The sequence below is a fragment of the Melospiza georgiana genome, chromosome 3, assembly GCF_028018845.1.
Source record: "Melospiza georgiana isolate bMelGeo1 chromosome 3, bMelGeo1.pri, whole genome shotgun sequence".
NCBI classification, from domain to species: Eukaryota; Metazoa; Chordata; class Aves; order Passeriformes; family Passerellidae; genus Melospiza; species Melospiza georgiana.
In genome coordinates, this window is record NC_080432.1 from 91135131 (window position 1) to 91161783 (window position 26653).

The following is a 26653-nucleotide window of genomic DNA, read 5'->3' on the forward strand; positions in this document are numbered from 1 at the left end:
AGATGAGAAGATTGTGGAAAAAATCCGAGCTTTACAAATGAAAGCTGAAGACTATGATGTTGTTAAGGTGATTGGAAGAGGGGCTTTTGGAGAAGTGCAGCTGGTAAGAATGTAATGATTTAATGTTTAGAGATATTAACAGCTTTAACCAAAAACTTCCTCAATCTTCATGTTTTATATTTAAAAATTCTTCTTAAAAAGAACAAGTGTAATTTTCATTGTATTGAGAGATTGTTTCTGTGCATAGTAAACAGTAAATCTGAGTTCAAAATACGATGGACAGGAAGGGAAGAACTCAGGAATGTTTTCTATCCTTTGGTCAAAATCAAAAAGGCAGTCCATGGCAATTCTAAATCTTTTTGGCTACAAGTATCACTGTATAATATATGAAACCTGCTACAAAAGAGCAGGCAAACACTGCAACAAAATATTTTTGTTTTGTTCTTATAATTGTGATGCTTGCATTATATTTTAAGTGACATGACTCACAGGATTTTTAAGATTCCTTCTGTAACATTGTCCCCTTGACATTGTATGCAATATAATACCAAAACTATGAATAAAATTACTTTTAAATTTTCTATTGCAGAGAAATTCTGTTATAAAAAAAAGGTAATCAAGCTACAAAAAGTAACTTGGTGTATCACATGTAGTCTGATTTTCATTTAATTTTGATTTTTCCAGGACTTCCAAGTCCTACTGTCTGATAAGTTGGCACAAAAATGTGAACCTGTGTATGAGATGGATTGATATGTCAGTTTTGAAATAAGTATTGGATGTAAGTGCTAGATAGAATCTAAAATGCAAACATTAGGGACAAGTTATCATGAGCTAACAGATAACTGTGCACCAGCTGATCCATGGTGATTTTCTGGGTGAGTACTTTTAGAGGAAGAGAGGTATAAAGGAACTTAATGGAAAGGGGAGCAACTAATGTGCTGCAGTTGAAGCTTGTTATCTTGTTACCACAAGGTAACAAAAATTACTCTCTTGCTTGTACTTGTTGACCTGGAGCTGATATTTTACTGCTCTGTGGTAATTTTGCCCTAGGAAACTGGAAAATCACATTGTCTTGTAATGTATAACCATTTTGGAAAATACAAAGATGTGTTGGAGTTTTGTTGACGAATGTGGTAAGATCTATGCTGTGCAGGGCTTGTAGGAGACACAGTGTATAATGGCAATAAATTTATGACCCTTTTATAAATTCTTTGTATTTTCCATATTAGTGTTGTTGAAATTTGTTGGAACTTGAAAAAAACCTCTTCTGACTAGCCTAATGTTGTTTGCATGACTCATGGTTAATTTTCAAATTTAGATGTGATTAGTATGGCAGATAGCAACATCTAATCAGCAAGTTTTATTCATCTATGTCATTTTTTAAAGAAATCTTCATCCAAGTCTAGTAGCATGAGAATGTAGCACCCTCCTCTCTTTCTTTCTGTCAGGGTCATTTACACTTTGTCCAGAAGAGTGAATGAACTATGGAATGGAGTATTTCTAAATATCCTCATTTTCTAGCAAGACTTTAAAGAATTAATGTATATATTTATAACCTTGCACGATTTTCTATCTTTGTAGGCAAGAAATTAAAATCAAAACCAAAACCTTCAGCAGAACCTTACTTTCTTGTGAAAGGGCTGCTGCAGGATGTTTTTAAGAAATCAGTCTAGTCCATGTCTTTTCAATGACAGTCACATCAAATGGTTTATTTTAAAGTCTTTTATTAGACATTTGTATCTTTACATTAATCCACATGGAGCAGTGAATAGAGATGCTCCTTATGCACTGGCATGTGAAGTCAGTAAAAAATCAAGTTGTAAGGAGCAGAGTTCCTTGTCCATTTGTTGAGGGGATAGGAGATGAAAAAGAGCAAGTCCCAATAACAGAAGCCATGTGCCGTTTTTAGATGTCACACTCATATTTGCTGGAAGCGTCCAAGATAACTATATTTTTGATGTGCTTCAAAAATGAAAATACATTGTTTTCATATGTGTATTTCTTAAGAACAGAAGCTTTTTTCTAACTTATTTTTATTTTCTTTTTAACAATTAATTTCAAATAAAAGGTCCTGATTTGTTCTGGAAACTCTTTTTTGTAATTCACCATGTCATATACAATTTGAATTTTTAAGAAGAGGTAACTTTTTGTAGTGTACATACTGCAGTTGGGCACTTTGAGGGATCTGAAGACAAACATTATTTTTTTTCATTTGCCCGACCATTAAAATGTAATGACAAAATGCCTAATAATGTGGTCATGCAATGATGGGGTTTGGACTGCATTGTTGTCATGGGGTTTTTAAAAAAACTCTAAAAAGCCCTTCAAAAAAAGCAAGAATCCTTGGTATTGGAAAGAAACTTATTTGTTTTCATTCCTTCATGTCAATTTAAAAGAACACTTTTTCTGGAGAGTAAAAATACAAGTAGAAATCATAATGTTATGCAGTCTTACAGCTGAAAAGGAATGGGCTAATAAATACAACTGCAGATCTGAACTAATATTAGCTGGTGATGTGGACATACATACCTCCATTTTTTGCCTCACAAGGTATGGTACAAGTTTAAACTATTGAGCTAAGCTCTATCTATTTGTACTCCATTCAAAATGTTGACACCACTGTTGCAGATGATGGATTTGTGGTAATGAAAATATTTTGCAACGCTTTCTGTGATCAAAATAGAAATTTGCTTCAGTGGGGATTAAATACAGAAAGAACCATAAATAAAACATGATTAAGTACATGAGTTAAATTAATGAATGTTGTGTTATCAGTATGTGTTATTGTGCATAGAAATTTCAGCACAAATAATTATATGTTTCTAATGATTCTATTAGTATGCTCATTTGTTAGCTTGTAATGTTTGCAACATAAAATAGTCAGCTATGACCTCTTTCATTTAATTTTGTTTTCCATAAGTCTTCTGCTCCAGTATAACATTTTCTTGCTAAAGAACTGATTTGAAGCAATCAGCTTTCCAGATTCTGTTAAGAAAGTGAAATACATTCTCTACTGTTGTGTCTTACAGCTAGATTTTTTTTAAAGTCTTGATTATTCCTCTTCCTCTCCTCTCCAAAACATTTTAAAAATAGTCCAATAGAGATCAGATGACTATGGTCTGAGCATCTCACTGTGGTGGAGAAACAATTTCCTTATAAATCCAGAAGTATTAAACTCTACATTGTGCTCTGGTTTCTGGTTTTGCTGGGTCTGTACTGATGGGGAAAGCTAAAACAATGATTGCCAGCTACCAGATCACTTCTTCTCTTACACAGTGCCGTGAATAAAAGTGACTGGTGTCTAGGGCACACAGAAAAATTGAATTATAGTACTTAATATGTTACTTCTGGTTTATGCAGAAACGGTTATTTATGAAAGCACATCCTGAGTTCCTCTTGTTTATTTTCACTTGTGGAAAATCATCTTGATTTGAAATTGAAACTTATCCTTAGTTCCTTCTCTCGGGTCTAACCATGAAGGACTGTAATGTTGCAGTGACACAGCAGACTGACCTGCTCATGCACTGGAAGAGAAAACTAAAACAAAGTTAACACTTCCTTGTGTTTGGGTGCTACAGGATGGTCTGAGTCTCAGTCTCTACTTGATGTCTTAGTGTTGCAAAGCACTGGTCGTCTTAGCCTGCTGGTTTATTTTTCTTCATTAAGTGCTTTGTTTATTAGGTTTAATTCCCCATGCACTGCTGATGTACACTTCTGTACTAAAGCAGATAAAACAGTCGGGTTCTATTACCTGTAAATTTGTCAGGACATGTTACTTTGATACCCTATCTGTAGTCTTACAGTTTTATTAGTTATTTTAGAATACCTGTAATTATTCAAGGCATAATAATTCAAGCAATAGAGTTAATTTCAAAACACCTCTCCAGGATCATCATTTTTTTCAAAATCATAAAAGAGACAGTATCATTACCAATATTATGTACTAAATCTGATAACTTCAAATTGATGTGTTATTTTCTTTGCCTACTGATTGTCTTCCCATGTGAATGCTGGGGAAATTATGGAGGCATTTTGTTTATTGAAAGTATTAGATTGTTGAAGCAGAGTAGAGTGAAATTCTTTTTCCTTAATGCATTTTTCACCAGTTAAACAAGGCAATGTTACTCAGTGCTAATGGCATGAAGGGATTTTCCTACCTATTTTGAGAGTTACTCTGGTGAGCTACAGTTTAAATTTGGCAGTTCATTTTAACAGTTGGAAGAAGTTGAAACATCATGACAGTTTAATACATGAATAATCTGCTGTATGAGCTAATATCTGTATGTACAAATATAGCTCTGAGTAAAGAGCACAGTGACTAGCAGCTCCAAAGGCTGGCTCCAGGGCCCGTGGTGCTGATAGCAGGAGGAATGTCAGTGGTAGGTCTGCTCACCTGCAAGGAGTGCCAAGACATACTCTCTGGCTGTGCCAGTATATTTGTTATTGCTTTGGTTTTGTACAGAGAAAGAGCCCATCTTGAAATTTTCACAAGAAATCATTAGCCAATAACCCATTGGCCCTGTTTAGACAGGTGTACAGATTAATTTTGGGCCCCCCACCCCTCTTTACTTTGTTTCTACTGTATATGAGCTTCCTTTAGGCTGTGATGACTTTCAAGAATTTTTTTCCCCAAGTCATAGGAGACAGTTGTTTTCCTAAATGCAGGCAGCTGCTCTAACTGCAGCTAGGCAAGAGTACACAGTGACTTTAGGAATTGTAAACTACTAAATACATTGCAGAGCTTCCATGTGAAGTTTCACAGGAAATGCATCTTCAATTGAACAATATCTTTTTGAGGTTTCTGGTCTTTGTGTTTCTTCTGGTTTTGGCCAGGATTACAAAAGTTCTACCTAGGGGAGTATAGTTTGTGGTGTGCCACCAAATCTTTGTAAATTATCCCATTTGGGATTAGTAAGTGGGAAGAAGTTAGTTTTCAAAATACTGTTTTAGGACATCTTCACTAGCTGACTAATTAATGTCCTAAAATATGCATATAGAGTGGTTAATGCACATAGATACCATGTTTCTGTTCTGGTGTTAGGTTGGAAGTTTTTTGATCTAATTTCTTAGTGTTAAACTATGCAAGATACTAATAATAATAATAATAAAACCTTTGCACCTGTATCTAGAAGGTAAAAAACCCCAATTTCAAGAACAGCAACTCCTTAAATAATCCTCTTTCTGTTCATGTTCTTGCTTTTTCAAAGATTACCCCTCCACCTGATAATTCTTCTGTTCCTTCAGGAGTATTAAATTTTGCAGCTCCTCAGGAGCAGGAGACTGATGCTCCCAGATCTGTAGACCAAATAGGTGCCTCTGAAGGTGTCATGGACCTGCATCTACAGCTGCTCAGAAAAGCCTATTAAACGTTCTTTCATGTAACATAATTAAACTCAGATATTGTGCAAAACTAAGAAGTTAGGGGATCTGCTTTATTTACTAGATGTGAGAGGTTCTAATTGCACCAAAAAAATCATAATTTCAGTTTCTGGATTTTTTATTTTAACAGGGAAAAAATAGGCAGAAACTTAATGTCCTGATGACTCAGTCTTCTTACAGCTGAATACTTCTCACCTTGATTTCTTTAAGAAACACTCAAGAATGTGAAAAACCTGTTCCTTTAATAGTTTTTTCATAAAATAGCATGTCACATGATTAATTACTGAGTAATGACTGCAATGTGCAATTTAAGGATTTGGTTTCATGTCTGAATTCAGGTGAAGTTTTCAAAAATATTTTCATATTTTGTAATAAAAGGTTTAATTACAGTTTTCCAACAGGATTTATTGTATTAATTTTGCACCATTTAAAGCAAATTTAAGAACTGTTTAGGAAAATAAATAGGAACAATCATGTTTTGGTGTAAAATAAAAATTGGCAGAGGTTGAAGCAGACTGCTTGCCCAGTTTCTAACGTGGATGAATCCAATGGCTAGACAGTGTTCAGAATAAGAAAATAAAAGCAGAGTTAGACTTTATTTCCTGCTATAGTGGGTTTTTTTGAGCAGCTGTTAAGCTTTTCTTTTGAGATCTGGAAGTTCTCAAATCCTTACTGTGTAGAAAATGGGGTGTATGAAGACCTGGAGGCATCACAACCCAGAAAGCACTTTGTATATAGCAGAAACATACTATGCTGGTACTCAGATTTTAACAAGGCATTTTAAAAAGGTTGATTCTCTTCTTTCTCAACCAACAGGTTCGCCATAAAATGACACAGAAGGTTTATGCAATGAAGCTCCTTAGTAAATTTGAAATGATCAAAAGATCAGATTCAGCCTTTTTCTGGGAAGAAAGAGATATCATGGCCTTTGCCAACAGCCCGTGGGTGGTTCAGGTAAGGAAGATGTGTAAAAGTAAAATAATAACAACAGCAGCAATAGTAATGATGCTGAGGCCATAAATACTTCCCAGTCTTGAGCTGGTTTTGAATTTACATTGAAACTCAAATCAAGATTTAGGTTCAGATTTTTACTTTTAACAAATACATTTTTACAGCAATTTCACTAAGTATTGTATATTTGCCTGTGTTAAAAAGTGGAGTAATTTGCATTTTAGTTACTACAAATGCATCCTAAAACAGAATTAAATAGATTTATGTAATGCCTACATAATTATTTGGAATAATAGGGAAGTTATCTTTCCAACTGTGAAAAATTCTGTATAGGAATGTAGAAACAAATGTGATTGGCATTTCCAGTCTTTCCTCATGAAACAGTCAACTGATCACAGGCAATTGGTATTAAGGGTGCTTTAAATAGTCACTGTCTTTTCAGCTGCAGTTTGGTGTATGGATGAGTGTGCAGTCCTGGTCTCCTGCAAGACAGAGGCTGTAGCAGTGGTTTCCTTGAAAGCATCCCCTTGTAGTGGTCAGTTCTGAGCTCACATCAGCCCTGGCCATGTCCAGTAACAGAGAGCTGACTTCTTCCTCTGGTCTCGGACACTGTCACTCACAGCTGTCTAGTGACATGTGTCATCAAGATGCTGTAATGTGAATTATGCCTTTGGGAGTAATGAGTACTGATTATTGCCATTTGTTGTAACTGGTAAATTGCAGTTAACAAAAGGAGTAGTGAAAGCATGTGCTTGGAGAAATTGTTAGTCCTTATAAATAATTTAAATGCTGTCATATATATTTCTATGCTTCTGTATATTTTATAAGATTGACTTCAAGCTTTTCGTATATTTTTAATTACACTTTACCTCAGGTGTACAAAGATGTTTTGCTCTTTGAGCACATTTTATGCTCTTGCCTATATTCAGTAGAAATACTTAAATAAACAGATTATTTTTTTATTTAGTTCTTTGTTCTAGTAGCAGTAATTGTCAGGAACTATTTCTCACATGCAATTGAAAGTAATGAGAAATGCATGACGTGGATTTTCAAAGGAAACAGTCACAAGCAGGATATAAATGTGTGTCTGCATTTGTAAATAGCAAATGAACTAAAGTGTAGTTGCAATTGTGCCTTCTATGATTAAGTGTATTAGTGTGATATATTTAGGTGATGTGGTCCAGTGGGGTAGGATATTGAGCTGGTTTGAAGAAAATGTTGGTCCTGTTTTGATCTAGAAACTGGGACAGATCACACTGCTTCTCTCTGTCTAGTTTTTAATGTGAAAAATAAATGAAACAAGAGCCCTAGGTAGTTTTAAATTTTTTTTATTAAATCCCTCGAGGGCAATAAAAAAAGTACTGTATAAAGACATAGTGCTTTTATTTATTATTATATTAGTATCTCTACGTGTGACAAAATAGAGATTATTTTGAATCTTCATTTGGATTTTAATGCCCCAATCCATTATTGTACTATATATTGGATATATTATCCATTTGTGCAAACAAATACAGTGCAGCATATATGTATTAAAATACATATTTCCAATCTAGGTCTTCTGTCACTACTTATACAAGTAATTTTAATCTGAAGGTCAAATCTCTGTAATAATATACCTGCTTTTTGTGGTTCCTCATCCTCCACAGTTTCCCTGATTCTGACTTCATCCTTTCCACACACCATATTTTTTAATTGCCTCTTAATTTTGTGTGTAATTTAAAGATGTGAATGATTTTAGTTTTTAAAGTAAGGCAGTATTCCCTGAGAAATAAGGTGAGACTTTCAGAGACTTTTTCACAACAGTCACTGAACATTTGATAGTAATGCTTTTTGCTGGACTGGGCTATTTTCAGATCTAGTGATAACCAAGTGGAATCTCTAAAACTTGAGCACTCTAGGTGTGAAGTACATTTTAAAGAGACTGAATTTACTTTCACTATTGTGCCAGTAGAAAACCTACTGGCTGCCATTTACACCAGACTAGCATTTTATTGTTAAGGACATTTTCTTTGTATTGTGTTAGTTTTCTCCAGGAGCATTTTGTTTTTCTTTCTTATTTCAATATGCGTTGATTTAGGATAAAGTCAGCAGTGACTTTGCAAACATGTACAGATATAAGGAATTTATAATATAGAAAATTTGGAAACAGTCTAAAATGCTGCTCACTGTTGAGCTATTTTCAAATCAGAACATGATCTGTTGCAGACTTGATACTTTGCATTTTGACTCAGTTATACTTCTTAATGCCAGGAAACATGGAGATAGATAGATAGATAGATAGATGATAGATAGATAGATAGATAGATAGATAGATAGATAGATAGATAGATAGATAGGTGGATGCATGCCTATAGTATTAAAATAACAAGAGATATTTTTTTTCTTTCTCAAAAATTATAATGAGGGGTTTCTGAAATTCAGTAAATTTCAATAGAAATTGATAGAAAAATGTATATTTTATATATATTAAAAGTAATCTTGAAAACGTATTCTCAGGTTCAATGAAACTTCAAGATAAAGGGCTTTATTCCTTTCCCTAGCTGTCTGAAAAGTAATTGCAATTTTTTCCTTTCCTTTTTTTTAACATTGCAGCTATTTTGTGCCTTTCAAGATGACAAATATTTGTACATGGTAATGGAATACATGCCAGGCGGAGATCTCGTAAACCTTATGAGCAATTACGATGTGCCTGAGAAATGGGCCAAGTTCTACACAGCTGAAGTTGTTCTTGCTCTTGATGCAATTCACTCCATGGGCTTGATACACAGAGATGTGAAGCCTGACAATATGCTTTTAGATAAGTATGGGCATCTGAAGCTGGCAGATTTTGGCACTTGCATGAAAATGGATGAAGTAAGTATGCAACTGAATGATTTACCATCTATTAAACTGTAATTCTAACTTACATCTACATCTGAGGTTTTTTTCTTATAATACCCAAAAGAATATTCATGTAATGTTCTGCTTGGTTAGAAAACTGATTCTTGTTTCCTATTTTTAAATATAAGAGTACTTTAAATAGTGTAACCTTTTCTTTTATAAACTGTTCTCTCACACGGAAGAAGGATGTAAACTTACACTTTGCTATTTTTGAAAGCATGTGCCTTTGTGAATTTCTAAGGTACTTTTTTTTGCCAAATGTTTGAAAAACTCTAAGATACCTCATAGTTTCAACATTAAAAATCTTGGAACAGTTAACGAGCTGACTTTTTTTGTAAATGAAATTATTTTATAGGCAAGATACATTCCATGTATGTTTTTCCTGTATCTAATTGTTCTCATAGCATCCTCTAGTGGTCATTCAAATGAGGTCACGGTACAGCAGCAGTTGATATATGATATATTGATCAAAATCTGTTAGTTATTTATCAGGATGCCAAGATATCAATTAAAATGATTTAATTGTTCAGATTTAGCCAAATACAGTTTTCTAATGAGTTTATATAAGAATATTTTTAACAGGATACTTTATATTATTAAAAAACTTGAAAGTAAAATAACCTTTTGTAGTTTATAGTCTTAGAATCTTGCCTGACAGACAGTGTTGTGCTGTAATTTACAGAATATACTCTTCCTATGAAAAAATATAACTATTCTTCCTATGAAAAACTGTAAGATTATAACATATACAAAAAAATTGTATATGAATGTGTGTTATGATTTACCTGATCTCTGAAAGTTTTCTGTAGTAGCGTTGGCAAAGGTAATCCTTTTAAGCTTACTTGCTTTTATGTTTTGGGGGTTTTTTTCTGTATTGTTTAGGCAGTGCTTGACATAATTTCTGCTATCTACTTAATTTGCATTTGCATCATTAAGTTAATGTCTCTTCAGCAGTATCCAGAAGTACTGTGTCTGTTCAGGGTGGGTTTTTTTCACATGACAATATATTATTTTCATCATTGTCGAACTGCAGCTGTTTATTGAAGTTCAGTCTATTCAGTTTTGGTGATGTTTTAGTTGTTAGCCTAAAGGCAGAGATAATATGTACCTCCATTTTTTTTGATGTACTTTCCTGTATTTTAGAGGACAGCATTTACTTTAATTGAAAAAATCAAAATTAGTACTCGGTCTCTTACTTCAGATTGTAATGTCTTAAAAGAATCTGTTGTTCATTGGACATGACAACAAAAAACCATCAAAAAAGCTCACAATATAAATCTACCAAAAAAAGGTGATCCTCTGTGCTATTTTAGGGGCCTCAGAAATGGTGGACCTATATCTTTTATGATGGTACTGTAAATGTGACAAATGCATCTATGTTTCTCATAAAGTTACAGTGAGCTCCACTTTAGACCAGACATCATCAATGGACCAGTGATCTCCTAGGGAAGTTAATTTTGTAAAGGATTGCATTTTAAGTTCTTTGTGTTTCTCACAGTCAGTGGAATGGCAAAAATTTTTTGTACAGGAAGCTTTAGAAGTTTGAGAAGCTTTCTACGGAAGCTTTTAGAAGTTGAGAGGTTCTGGATTGTCTCCAAATCTCATGCTACTTCTTGCAAAACATGAACACATCCCAGCTGTGTAAATATAATATTGGTGTTGGCAGAGTTATTTGTAAAAAATATATGCCTACCCAATACTTTTTTTTTTTTTTTTTGATCTCTTTTAGCAGTTGTGAGCATGTATCTTCCTTATGCTGTTGAAAACCCAGGATAATTTTGCTGCAGTTTGTTGAGGGGTTTTTCTGACCTTTGCTGTGGAATTGTGTTCAGTGTTTGCTTAAGTCAACCAGGCCAGGCCAGAACAGACACTTGCAGCAGAGTTCCTCCTTATCATTTTGTAAAAAGAGTTGCTAAGTGTTTTAGTGATCTTTCACAGATAAAAGGGACTGTTCTGTTTTTATAACTCAGTTGTGATAATTGGGGGTTTGTGGCATTGTTTTTCATTGTTTGTCTTGGTTTTTTAAAATTAGTTGTCTAATTTAAAATCTGCATCAAAGTGGCTATTTCTGTTGTTGAATAAAGAATTATGTTAGACTCAAAAATTTAGTAGGAATCATGGTTCCCTTTTTTGGTATTTAGGTATATTAGGTAGACCAGGGCAGGGTTCCCCAGTCTGTCTAATCCTCAAGTGTTGTGTAAGAAACTAAACAGCAGGTGGCTTTGGTAGATATTGCAGGGCCAGGAGCTCCCTGTGTTGCCATGCACAGCACTGTCCTGTGCTAACTAAGCTTTCAACAGAGCACAGATTCAGAGGATATCTGTTGAAAAAGATGCGACCAAAAGAAGGGATATTTGCCACTTGGGATTATTGCCTCAGCCCAGACAGTTCAGCTGAAAGAAGCAGCGTTTTCCTCTTTTTGGAACTCAGCTTCTTTCTCGCTGAAGCTTGTCCAGTGAAGAGGACTCTGCTGGATCCTTCCTGCCTCTATGCATTGTCTGCTGTTAACACCTGATGTGTGTGGTTCTCATGTTTCCACACAAACACCCTCCAGCTCTTGTTTACTTGAAGGAACTTCCTGAGGGAGTGAAAGCCTGATTGTCAACCTTGGTTCAAGACAGCAAGTTCTTCAGGTTTGATGGAGATCCTCCTGAAGATGAAACCTGAATTGCTTTGTCTTCAGCAATATAACAATGTGGAATGATGCTGGGAAAAACAACAGCCTCACCTCCAAGTTGTCAGGAGCTGCAAGAACATTGCTGTGTCTCCTGGACAGCCTATTTTTTAAGATTGTACACTGTACATCTCTCACATATCTGCAGGAGATGAGTTCCAAGGTCCACCATGATATTTTGAGATGATGAGAAAAGTTTCAGGTAAAACACTGGCCTGAGAATCCTGACAGGAAGCTTTGCATAACAACTGTTATAGTAAGTACGATTCTCAGGCATAGGGCTTAGTGTTTGAAACCCAGGAGTAACACATTGCCCAAAGAAAACAGCGCCATTTAAGTCTCTTCAGAATGCAGGGACTGCCAAGGTGCTCTGTATTGGACAGAGAGCATGTCCCTGTTTACTCAACTTTGATGCCAGAGATCACAGTCTGACTGTGGTATTAAAGGTATCCAGTACTTAAAAATACATACAGAACAACACCCAAGTTCTTTGAAAGAAGAAGTGTTTAAATGAACAGAACAGAAATCTGAGAATTTCATATTCAGGTGATAATGGGCCAACCTCCTGAGGAACTTGTTAGAATCCCTGTTTTGTAATGTAGTCCCACAGGGTGCAAGATAATCTTTTATCAGCTCCTTTTCCCATGACTGGTTGAGTCAGTTATCTTTCAGGTCCCTTCCAAGCCAGGCTGTTCTGTGATCTTTAAATGCATTTCTAAGTTAGTTCCTGAGACAGAAGGTAGAGAGTTTTATGGGGAATAAGAACCAGCTTCATGTGCTTCAGAGAGCTATGGCCCACTGAGCCTGGTGTTAACATGCAAAGGCTTCTCTTACTGTAAAGTATTTTTTTGTTCTACTCTTCAATTCTTTGACATCTTGCCTGAAAACTTAAAGCTTTACTACATGGAGTTCCTTAGCATCTGTAACATTTTTGAAAATACTTCCCTTTTTGCTACATAGCAGCCATCAGACTTGTGTAGGTCCGGCTAGGTTTTGGCACAGCCTTGTTTAAGACCTCAGAAAATAGCAACATGTGTAACATATTAAAAAGTATTCTTGCTTTGGTATATTAGTTATAGAGGGTTGAGAAATAGGGTGTTACTAAGTGCTTTGGTGTCAGAGTGGAAAGGCTGTGACTGAAGCTGCAGACTTCAGAGAACTCTTTCAGAACTGTTTTGGTGACTTTGTTTTTAAACAATCTCCTTACCCAGGGAGGGATTCACGTGGTTTCAACCAGACTTGACTGAGCAAAAATTCAGACTTTCCCCTGTTGTAATTTTGTGTTTGGATAAGGGAGAGATAGACACACACCAGTGTTGGAGCCGCATTACATTGCCACAGTCCTACTGGATGAGTAGAACCACATAACCCTACAGCAATTCCTCCTGTGCTCAAAGCAAAGAGAGGCTTAAGCTTCAGAGAAGTCATGCAGGTTAGTGCACAGAGTGCTGTGATAAGCAGGATATTCAAATAGTGGTTCCTTGCCATGTGTTAGATCCATTTTCAAATCCTCTCAGCTTTAGATTCCTGCAGTCTTTGAGCTTTAGTTTATTTTGCAGTGTTAAAATGTGTTTGCCTGAATTTTTCCTTGTCCAATGAATGCAGTAGGTCTTCTGGAAAGAGCTAACTTCATTTTCTTATCCCAGTATGAATAAGCTATGTGTTATCTCATCCAGTAAAGAATGAAAAAGTTTACCTGCTCTTCATTCTGGAACGGAGAAGATAAAATTTCTTTAGGTTTCAGTTTTAGCATGGAGTCATAAAAGATAGGTATTTGCCAGGAGGACATTTGAAGTATTCCATAGGTCTTTACAGTACGTCGTCAGAAGTAAAAGCTTTTCACAGTTCATATTGTATATGAGGAAGAATATTGTAATGTGGTGTCTAAATTTTGTGTATCAGTACAATTCCAAAATCAAATGGTTCTCTTATTTTATTTAAATATGCATTTTGAACTTAGTTGTTGCTACTAATATTTTGTATTTATATTCTAAATTAATATATATTGCCATTCATGCTGATGGCAAAATGCACAAAAACCTTTGTAAAATGGTTTAGATAAAACTTTGGATTAGGAAAGAGGATAAAAGATGAATGTTTTTTTGGTACTTCTCTAACTTCATCCAGGATTTAATTTCATTCATCCATCTGGTCTCAGGAATGAATTCAGTGAATTTCCTTAAAGGAAACAAGACAAGACTTATAACTGAATAATGCAGAGCTGATTGATGCTTCTGCATCATTCAGTCCCTGCATTTTTGGTTTCTCAGTGTGAAGCAGAGTATGAGGAATCATTTCATTGATACAGTTGTGGTAATATGTTAATAAAAAAATAAAGCTTTGCTATTCTTTAAAAGTAGCTTCTCCTTTTATTCTTCTTGCTATATATAAACAAAAACAAAGCACATACAAAAATTTACCCATAATTTGATTTATTGGCTGAATTAGACAAAATTGTTATGTATCTGCTTTGTAGGCCTAGAATTCATAACTTGTCAAAATTATTCTAAAATTTGTCCCTGAATTCAATGAGAAAAGGAGCAGTCTGATACACTGTGTACCTTCATATTAAAACCAATGGTAAAAAGAATAAAATTGGTGAATTTTGAGAAGATGAAGTCAAGAGAAATCATTACAGAGTAGGCAGGGGTAAGCACATTACCAAGAAACGTCATTTCAATCCATATTGCTTCTCGTATTATAGTTAGTCTTTAAAACACCCTCCTCAAACCGAGTATTTTAGGCCATATTTTGGATGGTTTTCTGTGCTGCTAACAGAGGAATGGGTTAGAGGGGTGCTCAGAAGGCCCTTGAGCTGAGCTGTGTGTGTTGTTGCTGTCCCAGACAGGAATGGTGCGCTGCGACACAGCCGTGGGGACGCCCGACTACATCTCGCCCGAAGTCCTGAAGTCGCAGGGCGGTGATGGCTACTACGGACGGGAATGTGACTGGTGGTCTGTAGGGGTTTTCCTTTTTGAGATGTTAGTTGGTAAGTAGTGATTTCTTCTGCTAATGAGAAGCATTGAGTCTTCCCTGTGCCTTTAGCTGCATTTTGGTGCATGGAGGCTGCTCGTACCTCAGTGACAGCTTCTGACTTCTTGCTGATGCTGTGGCTCATTGCTGTTCTCTTTGCTCTCTCTCACTCTGGTGCTGTGACAGCTGTTTGCATGCTTGTTCAGTGATTAGTTCCCTGACTTGGTTCAGCTTAAAACTAATTCTTAGAATGGTTTTAACTGGGGTCAGCTACCTCACCACATTTGTGCCCACCTCAGGCAGGATTGAGTTTGCAGGGACACAGGAGATGAGAGGAATGGCAAGGACAGGCCTGTTATTTTCTTTTCTCCTCCTTTTCCATAGCACATCAGTGTCTTGTGTTAGGTCAAAGTGTGGAAGTATGGCTCAATTTTTTCTTTTGTGCTTGAGTCAGGTTTTTCTAATAAAATACACTGGACTGCTATGGCAACGAACATAGAATATAATCGGTTCAGGAGATGAGTCATCTGCATCTTATAGTGAGGATCACAATGATAGTCTGGTAGCAAAATGCTGATTTTGGAAGGATGGAATTGAGCATACAATTGTAAAAAATTAGCATTTTCTAGGAATATTGCAGATTTGATGTTTCTGGTATACTGAGACAGGAAATACACTTTAACATATGATGCTATTACTATTTCCAACTCTTTCAGAATTACAGCATGTTGACTTTAAGAATGTGTGGTTTATAGTTAATAGTCTGTCATGAACAATTTTAGCAGTAAATAAAATTATTCAGTTCTTAAAATATTTGCCATAGCTGTCCAGAATGTTTTCTCAGCATTTCAGAGCCTTATTTTTTCCCACCTTGTATCTAGGAGGAATATATTACTTAATTTCTCCATATTCCCCACATACTGGTAGAAAGTATCTATTTTTATCTGTGCTTATGTACCAGATTCTGACTATGGTCTTCTGAAACTTTGCACTTCAAAGAAAGCACAGAAACTGGTTTGTTATCTGTTTTGATAAAGCCGCAGAACTAATGAAAATGGTAATTTTATTATGAAAATGAAAATTTTATTGTGTGCTTAACTAAACCATAAAACGTTGCTCACAGGATGAATCCTAACTTTAGTTCAGTGACTTAAGGTAGTTTTGAGGTGTTGCCAAAATCCAAGGTGTTTCCAAGACAGAAGAGGAAGGTTGGGAAAGAGGGAGGCAGCAGCAAATATCAGTGATTCCACCTGCACTGGTATGGCAACCTAATGAATTTACTAAAAGTCCAGAAGTTAAGGTCAAGCTGGTGTGTACTACTTCCTTATTTTTCTATAAAATGACAGAAAGAGACAAAAGTTAGGATTGTTTGTTCAAAAGCAGAGTGGCTGTTGTGCAGTGGTTTGTACATTTTTTCATGTTCATGGCTTTTGAGATGCTCAGTTCCTTGTTGGAAGGTTGCAGCCTGAGATGCCTACTGATTCCTGCCTGCATGCAGCACACCAGAACTGAGGAAAGAGCCTAGTTCATGGGACTGCTTGTTCACCTTCTCTATTAAACCTATGGATTAGTTGGGAGAAAGAATTCCTGTGAAAGTTGCAGCTTCTTGATTGCAGACCCAAACCATTTGTATGTTAAAAATGTTGCCCGTTAATCTGACTGTCAGTTGCCTCTATCACAGCCTATTCTTTTTGCTTGCCCCTGTTTTACCTTTCTTAAGTCTAGTTCCTTTGCAAATATCTTTAACTACAGCCTAGGCTGGAAACCTCTGGGTGAGAAAAGTCTGTTATTTTAAAAGCCACCTGCCATGTTAATATGGGCACTCAAGCTGATGTAATTTGTCAGTCAGCAAGATTTATTATTGCAGGTTTAACAGTGTGGTAACACACTGGGAAGGCTCCTGCTCAGAGCTGACATGCCTTAGGGAGCATAGACCTGTGTGCCTCTGAAATGGTCCTCAGAGAGTTTTGGTGAATTCCTTCCAACAAATGTGCATGAGCAAGTCTTTAATGAGTTTTGGTCCATTTTACCCTTGGAATGTTTAAAGATTGATTCATATGGGTGTCGGCCATTATGTAAATTAGAAAATATATTGAGACCTTTAAGGCAGAACAAAAGACGTAATTCACTGGGCAAAATTTAGGTAGGGGTAGACAGGATGGAAAATGGTGTAGTTTCCAACACAGACATTTTAGGGAAGGAATATTTTTAGTAGTATACATTATTTGTACACTGCATGTCCAATTTTTTTCTTTTTCTTAATAGAAGACTGCTAGGTAAACTGCTTGTAGACTTTTCATTATTTCTTCTGTCTTATTCAACTCACATAACTTAAACATGATGTAAAATCACAGCCAGTTTACTGTTTTATTTTCAGGTGATACTCCTTTTTATGCAGACTCACTAGTAGGAACATATAGTAAAATTATGGATCACAAGAACTCATTGCATTTCCCTGATGATGTGGAAATCTCTAAGCATGCAAAGAACCTTATCTGTGCCTTTTTAACTGATAGGTAAGTGCACATACCATTCTGGCACTGTTTTTTATTTTGGAGGGTACATCGTAAAAATTAATTCCTTCTCATACTTCTCCTGATCTCTGTACAAATCTCTTCTGCCAAACCTCCTGTTCTCTAGTTTTTCTTTTCTTGAGGTGTTTTTTCCAGGTATTGTATTTTATTTCTTTGAGCAATTCTGACAGCTCTTGTTAGCAACACAGTTGTGCTGGACAAATCCTTCCAGTTGCAGTAACAAATTTGTATGACTGAAAGTAATTAGTAACCTTCAAGGCAGGGACAAAACTGTTTTGCTCAATGTCTATGTGGGTGTTACTTAAAAAAAGTGGAAGGAAATACTTTTCTGAAAGTAAGCATGTATTTACTGAATTTTTTTTTTCATTTGCTTTGTTGCATTAATTGGTAAATATAGCTAACAAACCTGCGAGGTTATTGTTTTGTCTACAAAAAAAAATCCTAGATGTTTCCCTTGATGGAACTCAGCCACTTATTGAAATTAAGCTGTGTAAGCTTGTTCTTGATCTGAACACTTACATTTTGTTTACTTTCAGAAAGCAGAGATAATCTTCAATTTCACTGATTTAAAAGAACAACAATGTAGGTCCACAATTAACTGTGGATCGATGATGCCTTCTTATGCTTTCCTGTGATCACCTGAACTTGGCTGGAGCAGGGCATCCGGCCGCTACAGAAGGAGGAATTAGGAAAACAAAGTGCCTTATAATGGGTTTTGCATTCAGAGAGATTGTTTGCTCTACTGAGCGAGCCTGTGGTTGGTCAGGAAGGATGTGCTTTATTTAACAGCATTTTTCACCTTTAGTAACTGAAGAGTAGAGAGAAAATATGATTAGAATTTAATAGTGTAAATGTAGTAAGGTGGACTTCTACTACGTGTGTCCCTCTTCCTGTTTATATTTAACACAGGGCTCGAGCAATTTATTTGAAACAGATGCTGCGTGATCACTGCTGAAGCACTTAAAGGAGGACTAAACATTGACCCTGTGACTTATGGCTTCTTTTCCATGCATTGTTTTTATGTCCTGTTCTTGTACGTAGTTTCAAGAGAGACTCCTCTGTTCAAACTAAAAGTTTCTTGTTGCACTTTAGATTTTCTTCGCGGCAAATATCAGCAAGAGACGTGTCAGGGTTAGTTGTGGGGCAGAGGATGGAATTCTTAGAATATTTATTTGAGTCCAGCTTTGAATAACTGTTCTGTGCAGCAAGTCAGACCTTCCTTCACTTGCGTCTTACGGTCTGTCATGTGGTTTGGCAGACACGAAAGTTCTGCAGTTTTATTTCCCCCAAGGGTGTTGAGATTTTGTTTGTGTTTTTAGTTTTTTCTTAGTTTTTGCCTCAGTGCTCACTTTCTTGCTTTTCTCCCCACGTGGCAGACTCCAGATTCTGGACATTTTAGCAGTCACGGGGAGAGTGCATGCTAAGAATCAGTAAATTTTATATAAGAAACTACAGATTAGTGGTTGGTGGTTTTTAAATTTTGGTTTTGTTTGACCATTAGTGTGGTTACCACAGAAATCTTTACTGAAAGTTTCATTGCTGCTTATGAACAAGGGAGAATTAAAAAAAAACCAACAAAGGCAGCTATTTTTCCTAATGTGACTCTGGATTAATTGCTGTTTAGGGATGTGCGACTTGGGAGAAATGGGGTTGAAGAAATAAAGCATCACCCTTTCTTCAGAAGTGATCAGTGGAACTGGGACAACATTCGAGAGAGTAAGTAAATCAGGTTAAAAGCTCTCTTTTATTCAGTATTTACAATAGTAGAAATGAAAAAAAAAAAACCTTCCGGTTGTATAAACAAAGTAATTACTGTCTTATCAAGAATCTTGCTCAAGCATTTATATTTATCACTTGTATTATGAAACCTTATATGAGGAAGGGTTAATAAATATGCATATTTCCTGCTGGAATTATCTCACCTTTATCATGTTTTTAATGTAGAAGTTTCAGTTTTAAACAATGGAATTGAAGGGTTCAGAATTTTAACTAAAAGGAATGCATATTAGGTTCTGTTTCTCAGGTTTTTTGTTCTTTTGAGGTGTATTTTTTTTTTTCTTTCATTTTTCTTTTAATCTTCTGATAGTTAAGACAGTAGTTTGACAGTGGTCGTCAGTTTTACTGCTTTTCATGTAAAGTATTGAGAACCTGATAACTTTAGGTAAAAAAGCAAAGAATGTCAGTTCTCAGAAGCTTGTCATAACTTCTAAAATTATATATTTACTAAGAAGTTTCAAAATTATTATTGTATTTAGAGTTATATTCTCAAGTGTGATTACCTGAGCAGATATGTCTTGCATACTAGATGGTCTATGCATTAGGCAACGAATGCAAAAATAGATTGCTCTAGAAAAAATTGTTCATAGTAATATTTCCAGATCTGCTCTCTGGTTAATACATATTTAACTCCAAGTTAATTAAGGACAACTTATAATACAGTCTTTTAACACTAGAGAGATAGCTGTATATAGCAAGTGACTGAGTCTTGAAGTGAAATGCATCTTTTTTCCCCTTTTTATAGCTGCTGCTCCTGTTGTTCCTGAGCTTAGCAGTGATATAGATAGCAGTAATTTTGATGACATTGAGGACGACAAGGGAGACGTGGAGACCTTTCCAATCCCCAAAGCCTTTGTGGGAAACCAGCTGCCTTTCATAGGATTTACCTATTACAGAGACAATTTGTATGTGATACTTTAATATGCATTTTTAAAAACATACCTGCACATTTCTTCTTATATTCTTTTTTTCACTCTAAATACATCATTTATTACTTGCATTATATTAATTTATGTCCAGTTGTGAAGATACAAAATGCAAAGTTTGAGTAAAATAATTTGTTACTCTTTCAGTTATTTCAACAACTGTGATTAAACAGTGTATTTTTATATGCAAAAAAATTATGCAATATCTTAAAAAATCAATTAGAGTTAAAATTCAGATAGATTGGTAATTTTTTTCTAAAATTGCTTTTTATTAGTTATTTTAGAAGAAAGCTTACACAGCATAATAACGTTCTGGAATTCATCTTGAATAATCAAGAAATAATTCTATTAATTGAAAAATTTCAAGCTGCTGTAGTTTTGGAAACATTCTGTTAAGGAAAATTCAAATCAGAAAGATGCACTAACATCAAAATGAAACAAGCTTTATTCTGAGAGCAGCATAGGACAAATTGAGATTTGAGAGAATTGATTAAAATGGCAAGGTTGCCAGAGTTGTTGAAAACTTGAGTAAGAGCTGGAGGGATTTGTTTTTGTTTTTGACAGGTTGCTAAGTGACTCCTCTCAGTCTTGCAGAGAAAACGAATCTGTGCAATCTAGTAAAAATGAGGTTAGTGCCTTTTTTCCTTAGTATTAATAGGATGATTAACTAATTGTGTTAAGTCTGTTAAGAAAAGACGAAGTCTAAAATAAGTGTTGAAACAGTTTAGTGGAGAGCTCTTTGTCTTTTAATGATCCTCAATAAAAATGATATTTTCTATTTACAGGACAGCAAAGAGGTAAGTACAGTATCTGAATTATGAAAGGAATAAAAAAATTCCTTCATAATTTTATGTGCATGTGAAGTATCTTTAATGTTTATTCACCAAATTGTTAGCAGTAAACCAGTTGTATTTTGAAACAGTTGTAATTAAGTGTTAAGGTACTGTAGTATAAAGATAAATGAATACAGATTTTTCTCAAATTCTTTTTGCATCCAGAATTTGTTTGGAAAGCCAATGTATGAGGCTCTATTTCCTACAGACAGCATTACTCTTGTGAAGGTCCCACACTTGCATTAATGATTCATGACTGATTTATTCAGAGTTTGAAAAAATAAATTGTCACCTGCAGGGATAAAGGAATGTTTAAATCATACTCCAGTTGGAGCATATGGAGTTGTTTATCCAGCTTTTGAAGATTGACAAATGAATTTAAATTTGCATGACAGGAAAAGCAATGGTATTTTCATATACTTACTTCATTATGTTACTTAAACATTTGTATTATTCAAATGTAGATAGTATGTTGTTAACATTTCTTAAAGCTTACAATTCCTTTTCAAAGTTTGAAAAATACATAAAGGAAATGCATTATGTATTGATCAGATAAATTTAAATGCACAAGTTTATGAGACTCCACTTCCTTCCTGTCATTGATGAATAGATGAATAGTTTTAGACTTCACCTTTTAAATAGAAATGGTACTGCTGTTTAAAATACATATGGTAACATTCATGATGTTTGCTTTATGTTGTGTTTGTAAATGCAGATGGTAAAACTTTGCATTTCACTTCTGACAACTTATGTTGTTTGTATTTTCTCAAGCAACAAATCTCCGGTTTTGATGTCCTTTTCAATGTTCCTGTTGTGGAAATCTTCTATTGTAACAATTATAAAGTGTTTTGGAAAACCATGTTTTTACATTTTTTGTTTGCGGGGGTAGAGGAAGAGGAGGAAGGGAGGAAAAGAAATGCATTTGAAAGCCTGAAATCATGAGATTAATCCAAAATTTATTATTTATAATTTATTTCATTAATACTTGGGTACTGGACTATCAATTATTTCTCAAAAATATTTTAGTAAGCAAACCAAAGCATTTCCAAAGTGTTCATTAGCTTCCAAGGTATGAGACTAAGAAATTCTTCTTTATGTGAGGTCATTGAACATGTTTAGCTATATTGTCTAATATTGTCTAATTTGGTCATGTACACCCCTTTTTTATTTTTTCATTTCATTTAGAAAATGCTATCCAAAAACAACTGCTCCAGTGGAAAGTCTCTGGCTACAGAGCACAACAAAGGGCGGGTAACAATGTTTTTTGCCCATATAAATTTAATGACTCACAATCTGTGGCACATAATTCTGTGATGGTTCAATTCAATTCAGTATGCAGCAAATTTTGTTGCTATAAATCCATATATTCAAAATTATCGGAATTAATACCTTGTAAAGATGTAACCTTCTAGTGATGGTTTTAAAATAATATACTGGAAGATTGAATTAATTTTCCTCACTTTCCCTTATTTTTTATTTAATTGAATTGCATTTGTTTTCTGTGAAAGTATTTTTATACATGGGCCATGCTTTTTTGACATTTTTCACAGTTTCAGAATAAACTAAGCAAGCTAGAAGAACAGCTCAGTAATGAATTACAAGCCAAAGATGAACTAGAACAGAAGTACAGGTGAGAATGTTTCAACATATTTGGTGTGTTTATAAAGATGTTTCATTAGACCTTTTGTTTTTGAATGCTTAAAAGCATTTTAATTCACGTTGGGGATTCCCAACCCTGCAAGCAGATCTCACTGTAAGTTGCTGGCTTAATTTTTGCTACTTCTGTGACTACTGGGGTGGTTTTTTGGGGGTTTCTTGAGGTTTTCTTTGCTTTAGCTCCCTATAAGAATCTCACTGTTTAGTGATTTCACCAGTGCTTGAGGTTTCATGTTTTTGCTTAAAACAGAATATCTTGCATAAAAATAATGAGACAAAAGCACCTTACATAAAATTAGTGAAACACGTCCAAACATTCTAATTTCTGTATTATCAGCAGGGTTTAAAATTATTTTTCAAATTTGTTTAGGTCTACAAGTGTTCGTTTAGAGAAGATAGCGAAAGAGCTCGATGAAGAGGTAAGGCCATAGATTTCTTACTGGAATTAGAACTTAATCATTTGTGTGTGGATTTTTCCCTTCAATAACAGCAAATTGCTTTTGAGTAGCTGTATATTTTATAGCAAATAACACCAGCTGATTTCTTGGTGTTCACAAGCATGAAATTGTTGTCACTGCTAAAATATTTTAATTATGATTTCTGTACTGGAACTGCATGTTTCTTTCTAGAACTAGATTTTCACCATATTTTTAAGTTGGCAGACAGCATGACACAATACCGATTTTAAAAACTGAAGGTGTGAGAGTAATGTTTCCAGAGGAAGAAAAGCATGCTTTGGATTGTTTGGTGTTAGTAAAAGGACCCTATTTCTTACCCAGCTTTGCACTTTACTGCTTCTACAAATTTAGATGTGGCTGTGTACAACTTAAAGTATGGCTCATGCAGGTGCATGTCAAGACCTTACCTTTACATGTATGTTTCTCTGCTCCCAGAGTGACTGCTTAGGCAGGTCTACCAGGTTTGTCAAATTCAGATGATCAAACAGTATTTAAATTGCAAAGCTCCTGGCCATAGACATCCCAGGCTGGATTTGACCACGTGTTCTGATACGTAGGATTTGCAGCAGGCAGATGGACTGGCTTCCTCCATTACAGACTAAACTGAGTGCATGAGCTGGGTTTATATCATAAAAGAATACCGCTCCTGTGTGTGTAATTAGTGGTGTGTTTTTTTAAATATATCCAGATAACTTCAAGGAAGAATGTAGAGTCTGCAGTCAGACAGTTAGAGAGAGAGAAGGCTCTTCTTCAGCATAAGAACACAGAATACCAGAGGAAAGCAGAACATGAAGCAGATAAGAAACGCAATTTGGAAAATGAGGGTATGTTGAACCATGCTTGAAGGTTCCATTTTGATGTGAGTTTTTAATACTTAAAATAAATAAATTATAGTTACAATTGAAGTGTTTTCATGACAGCGATTAACAATGTTGAATTGTTTTTGTTGCAGTTAACAGTTTGAAAGACCAACTTGAAGATTTAAAAAAGAGGAATCAGAACTCTCAAATATCCAATGAAAAAATCAATCAACTACAAAGACAGGTATGTCAGCTTTATATACATATATTTTAAAATAATCACTGCTTGAAGTACAGATTCTGGTAACAGTGGAGGAATTTGAAATGTGCAATTGGGTTTTAAAAGCTGTTCTTTCTTGTTAGGTTTTGGTGTTCAAAAGTAATCTTAAAATATACTTCTTACTTCTTTAATCCATAAAACCTAGTATTCTGTAGCAGAAATAGTGGGCTATATATTTTAATTGTTTCTGAAGTATTTTTTTATCAATCTTAGTTGGATGAAGCCAATTCTTTGCTGCGGTCAGAGTCTGATACTGCAGCCAGGTTAAGGAAGAACCAGACAGAAAGCACAAAGCAAATCCAGCAGCTGGAAATTAATAATAGAGAACTACAAGATAAGAACTGCCTGCTAGAGAATGCAAAACTCAAACTGGAGAAGGAGTATCTCAATCTTCAGTCAGCTCTAGAATCAGAAAGGAGAGATAGAAGTCATGGATCAGAGATTATCAGTGATTTACAAGGTATTTGTGCAAATTTTTTCTGAAGTTAAGATTGCTTCTTGTTTCTGGTGTGGGTGGTGTTATTTGAGTTTCAGACTGTGACTAGGTAAGTGTGCTGTTTTATAAAATGTTACATAATGTGAATAGCATTTAAGAAAAAATGTGTAAGTGACATCTATAAAACATTATTGAAAACCTTTAGAATCACCCCAAAAGGAGACATTCTTAATAGTCAGAATCAGAAGCTGTTATATTTTTTAAAATGTTATCTCTAAATAGATAAAATACAGAAATACAGTCTTGTTTTCACACACTGGCCACAGCCTCATTAATACTTTGGTAATTTTAAGGTCGAATATCTAGCCTTGAAGAAGAAGTGAAAAATGGAAAGAGTGCATTAGCCAAACTGGAAATGGAGAAAAGACAATTGCAGGAAAAGCTCACAGATTTAGAAAAGGTAACAGCATTGCTAAATTAACGTTGGGGTTACAGTCTTACAGAATTTTTGAAATTGTAGTTCTGTTATTTGAGTCATAGCATCTATACCTATCCAAAAGAACAAGCCTTGTTTTCAGCTCTTTTTTTTTTTTTTTGTTTTCAATTTTAGAATTGGGGGAAAAGAGACAATTTCCCATATAATCATGGTACATTTTACTCCTAAAGTACTTAAGTACTTAATTATGTACTGTGGTGTGTACCTTAACAGTACAGTAGCTACATTTCATTTCATGTGTGAAGTTTTTCTAAACTCTCGTTATTGCCAAAAATAAAAGAGCCACTGCTAATACTATTTTTAAACAAATTTGTTACTGAAGCAAAAGGCTTGAAAAATTTCTTCAATAAACTTAATCTTTGAGCTCTTGTTACTACAGAATGTTGGTTGTTAAGGCAGTAATTCTGTAATTGTTTGCAACTGGCGATGTCATTTTACATTTTTAGAGCACTTTGGCATTCAGCAAAAAACATTTTTGGAAATGGGTTCTCAGTTCCTTAGCATGAGCTCCTCTCTTCTACTCCAAGCATCCTTCCAAGCAGCATGTTACTGTTCAAAATTCTGCCACTTACCTGGTGTATTTAATGTTTTATTTCAATGTTATTTTTTCTTTACCAGGAAAAGAGCAACATGGAAATAGATATGACATATAAATTTAAAGTTATGCAGCAGAACCTTGAACAAGAAGAAGCTGAACATAAAGCCACAAAAGCACGATTAGCAGACAAAAATAAGATCTATGAGTCTATAGAGGAAGCAAAATCTGAAGCCATGAAAGGTATGTATTTGACATCACAGTTGGACTTAAGTGTGAATTGTACAAAGTAGATAATATAATCTGTCACTGTGCATATTCTGGTGCATCTCATGACAACTGAAATATCCTGAAGGAAGGGATAATTGCCAAAAAAATCCAGAAGATAGCTCTTACTTTTGAATTAAATGGATTGTGTTTGTTGCAGCTAATTAAAAAGCTACCTACAGATCCTGTCCTTCCAATTGCAGAGCATTCACAAAAAATTTGATCATGCAGATCTTCAAAAGAAGCAAGAATGATTCAGTAATAATGGCTGAGTCACTTGGCATATCAGGTTCCCAAACAGCTTCAGCTCTTTGATTTTATATTATCACAGTCAGAGCACAGTAGATTTAAATATTTTATTTTTAAAATTCCACCCGTTTTGTTCATCTCAGAGGTGTTGCAAATAAACTGGAAGTTACCTACAAGCTCAAAAGTAGGAAACAGCTCTGTCAGAAATGCTTGAACAAGCATCCTCTGGGCGTGTATTAATTAATCACTTCTAAGTAGTCTTTCTCTTCAGTTTTAAAAGGAAAAACATGTAGCTTATTGTTAGTACACGGTAGACATCCTCTTCCCTTTGGCCTCCAAAATCTGTTGTTTACACTTCACTGCTATCACTTTTACTTCACAGAAATGGAAAAGAAACTTTTGGAAGAGAGAGCTTTAAAGCAGAAAGTAGAAAACCGGCTGTTGGAAGCTGAGAAGCAGCGCTCCATGTTGGACTGTGATCTCAAACAGTCACAGCAGAAGATAAATGAGCTCCTTCGGCAAAAGGATCTACTGAGTGAAGATGTAA

The 26653-nt window shown here is 35.1% G+C and overlaps 1 protein-coding gene across 2 annotated transcripts in view; it reads left to right on the forward strand.

Moving 5' to 3' along the window:
- ROCK2 (Rho associated coiled-coil containing protein kinase 2) overlaps positions 1 to 26653 on the forward strand; it is a 98444-nt gene that overhangs the window by 50892 nt on the left and 20899 nt on the right. The window contains exons 3-19 of one of the 2 annotated variants that reach the window (XM_058019536.1): positions 3 to 103; positions 6196 to 6333; positions 8926 to 9186; positions 14732 to 14876; positions 17238 to 17376; positions 19019 to 19110; positions 19916 to 20075; positions 20661 to 20724; positions 20882 to 20893; positions 22480 to 22559; positions 22956 to 23004; positions 23732 to 23867; positions 23996 to 24087; positions 24337 to 24583; positions 24913 to 25019; positions 25674 to 25833; positions 26489 to 26649. In XM_058019536.1, the coding sequence (XP_057875519.1) occupies positions 3 to 103; positions 6196 to 6333; positions 8926 to 9186; positions 14732 to 14876; positions 17238 to 17376; positions 19019 to 19110; positions 19916 to 20075; positions 20661 to 20724; positions 20882 to 20893; positions 22480 to 22559; positions 22956 to 23004; positions 23732 to 23867; positions 23996 to 24087; positions 24337 to 24583; positions 24913 to 25019; positions 25674 to 25833; positions 26489 to 26649 (2144 nt within the window). The remainder of the gene's footprint in view (positions 1 to 2; positions 104 to 6195; positions 6334 to 8925; positions 9187 to 14731; positions 14877 to 17237; positions 17377 to 19018; positions 19111 to 19915; positions 20076 to 20660; positions 20725 to 20881; positions 20894 to 22479; positions 22560 to 22955; positions 23005 to 23731; positions 23868 to 23995; positions 24088 to 24336; positions 24584 to 24912; positions 25020 to 25673; positions 25834 to 26488; positions 26650 to 26653) is intronic. The other variant, XM_058019537.1, reaches the window with a different exon arrangement.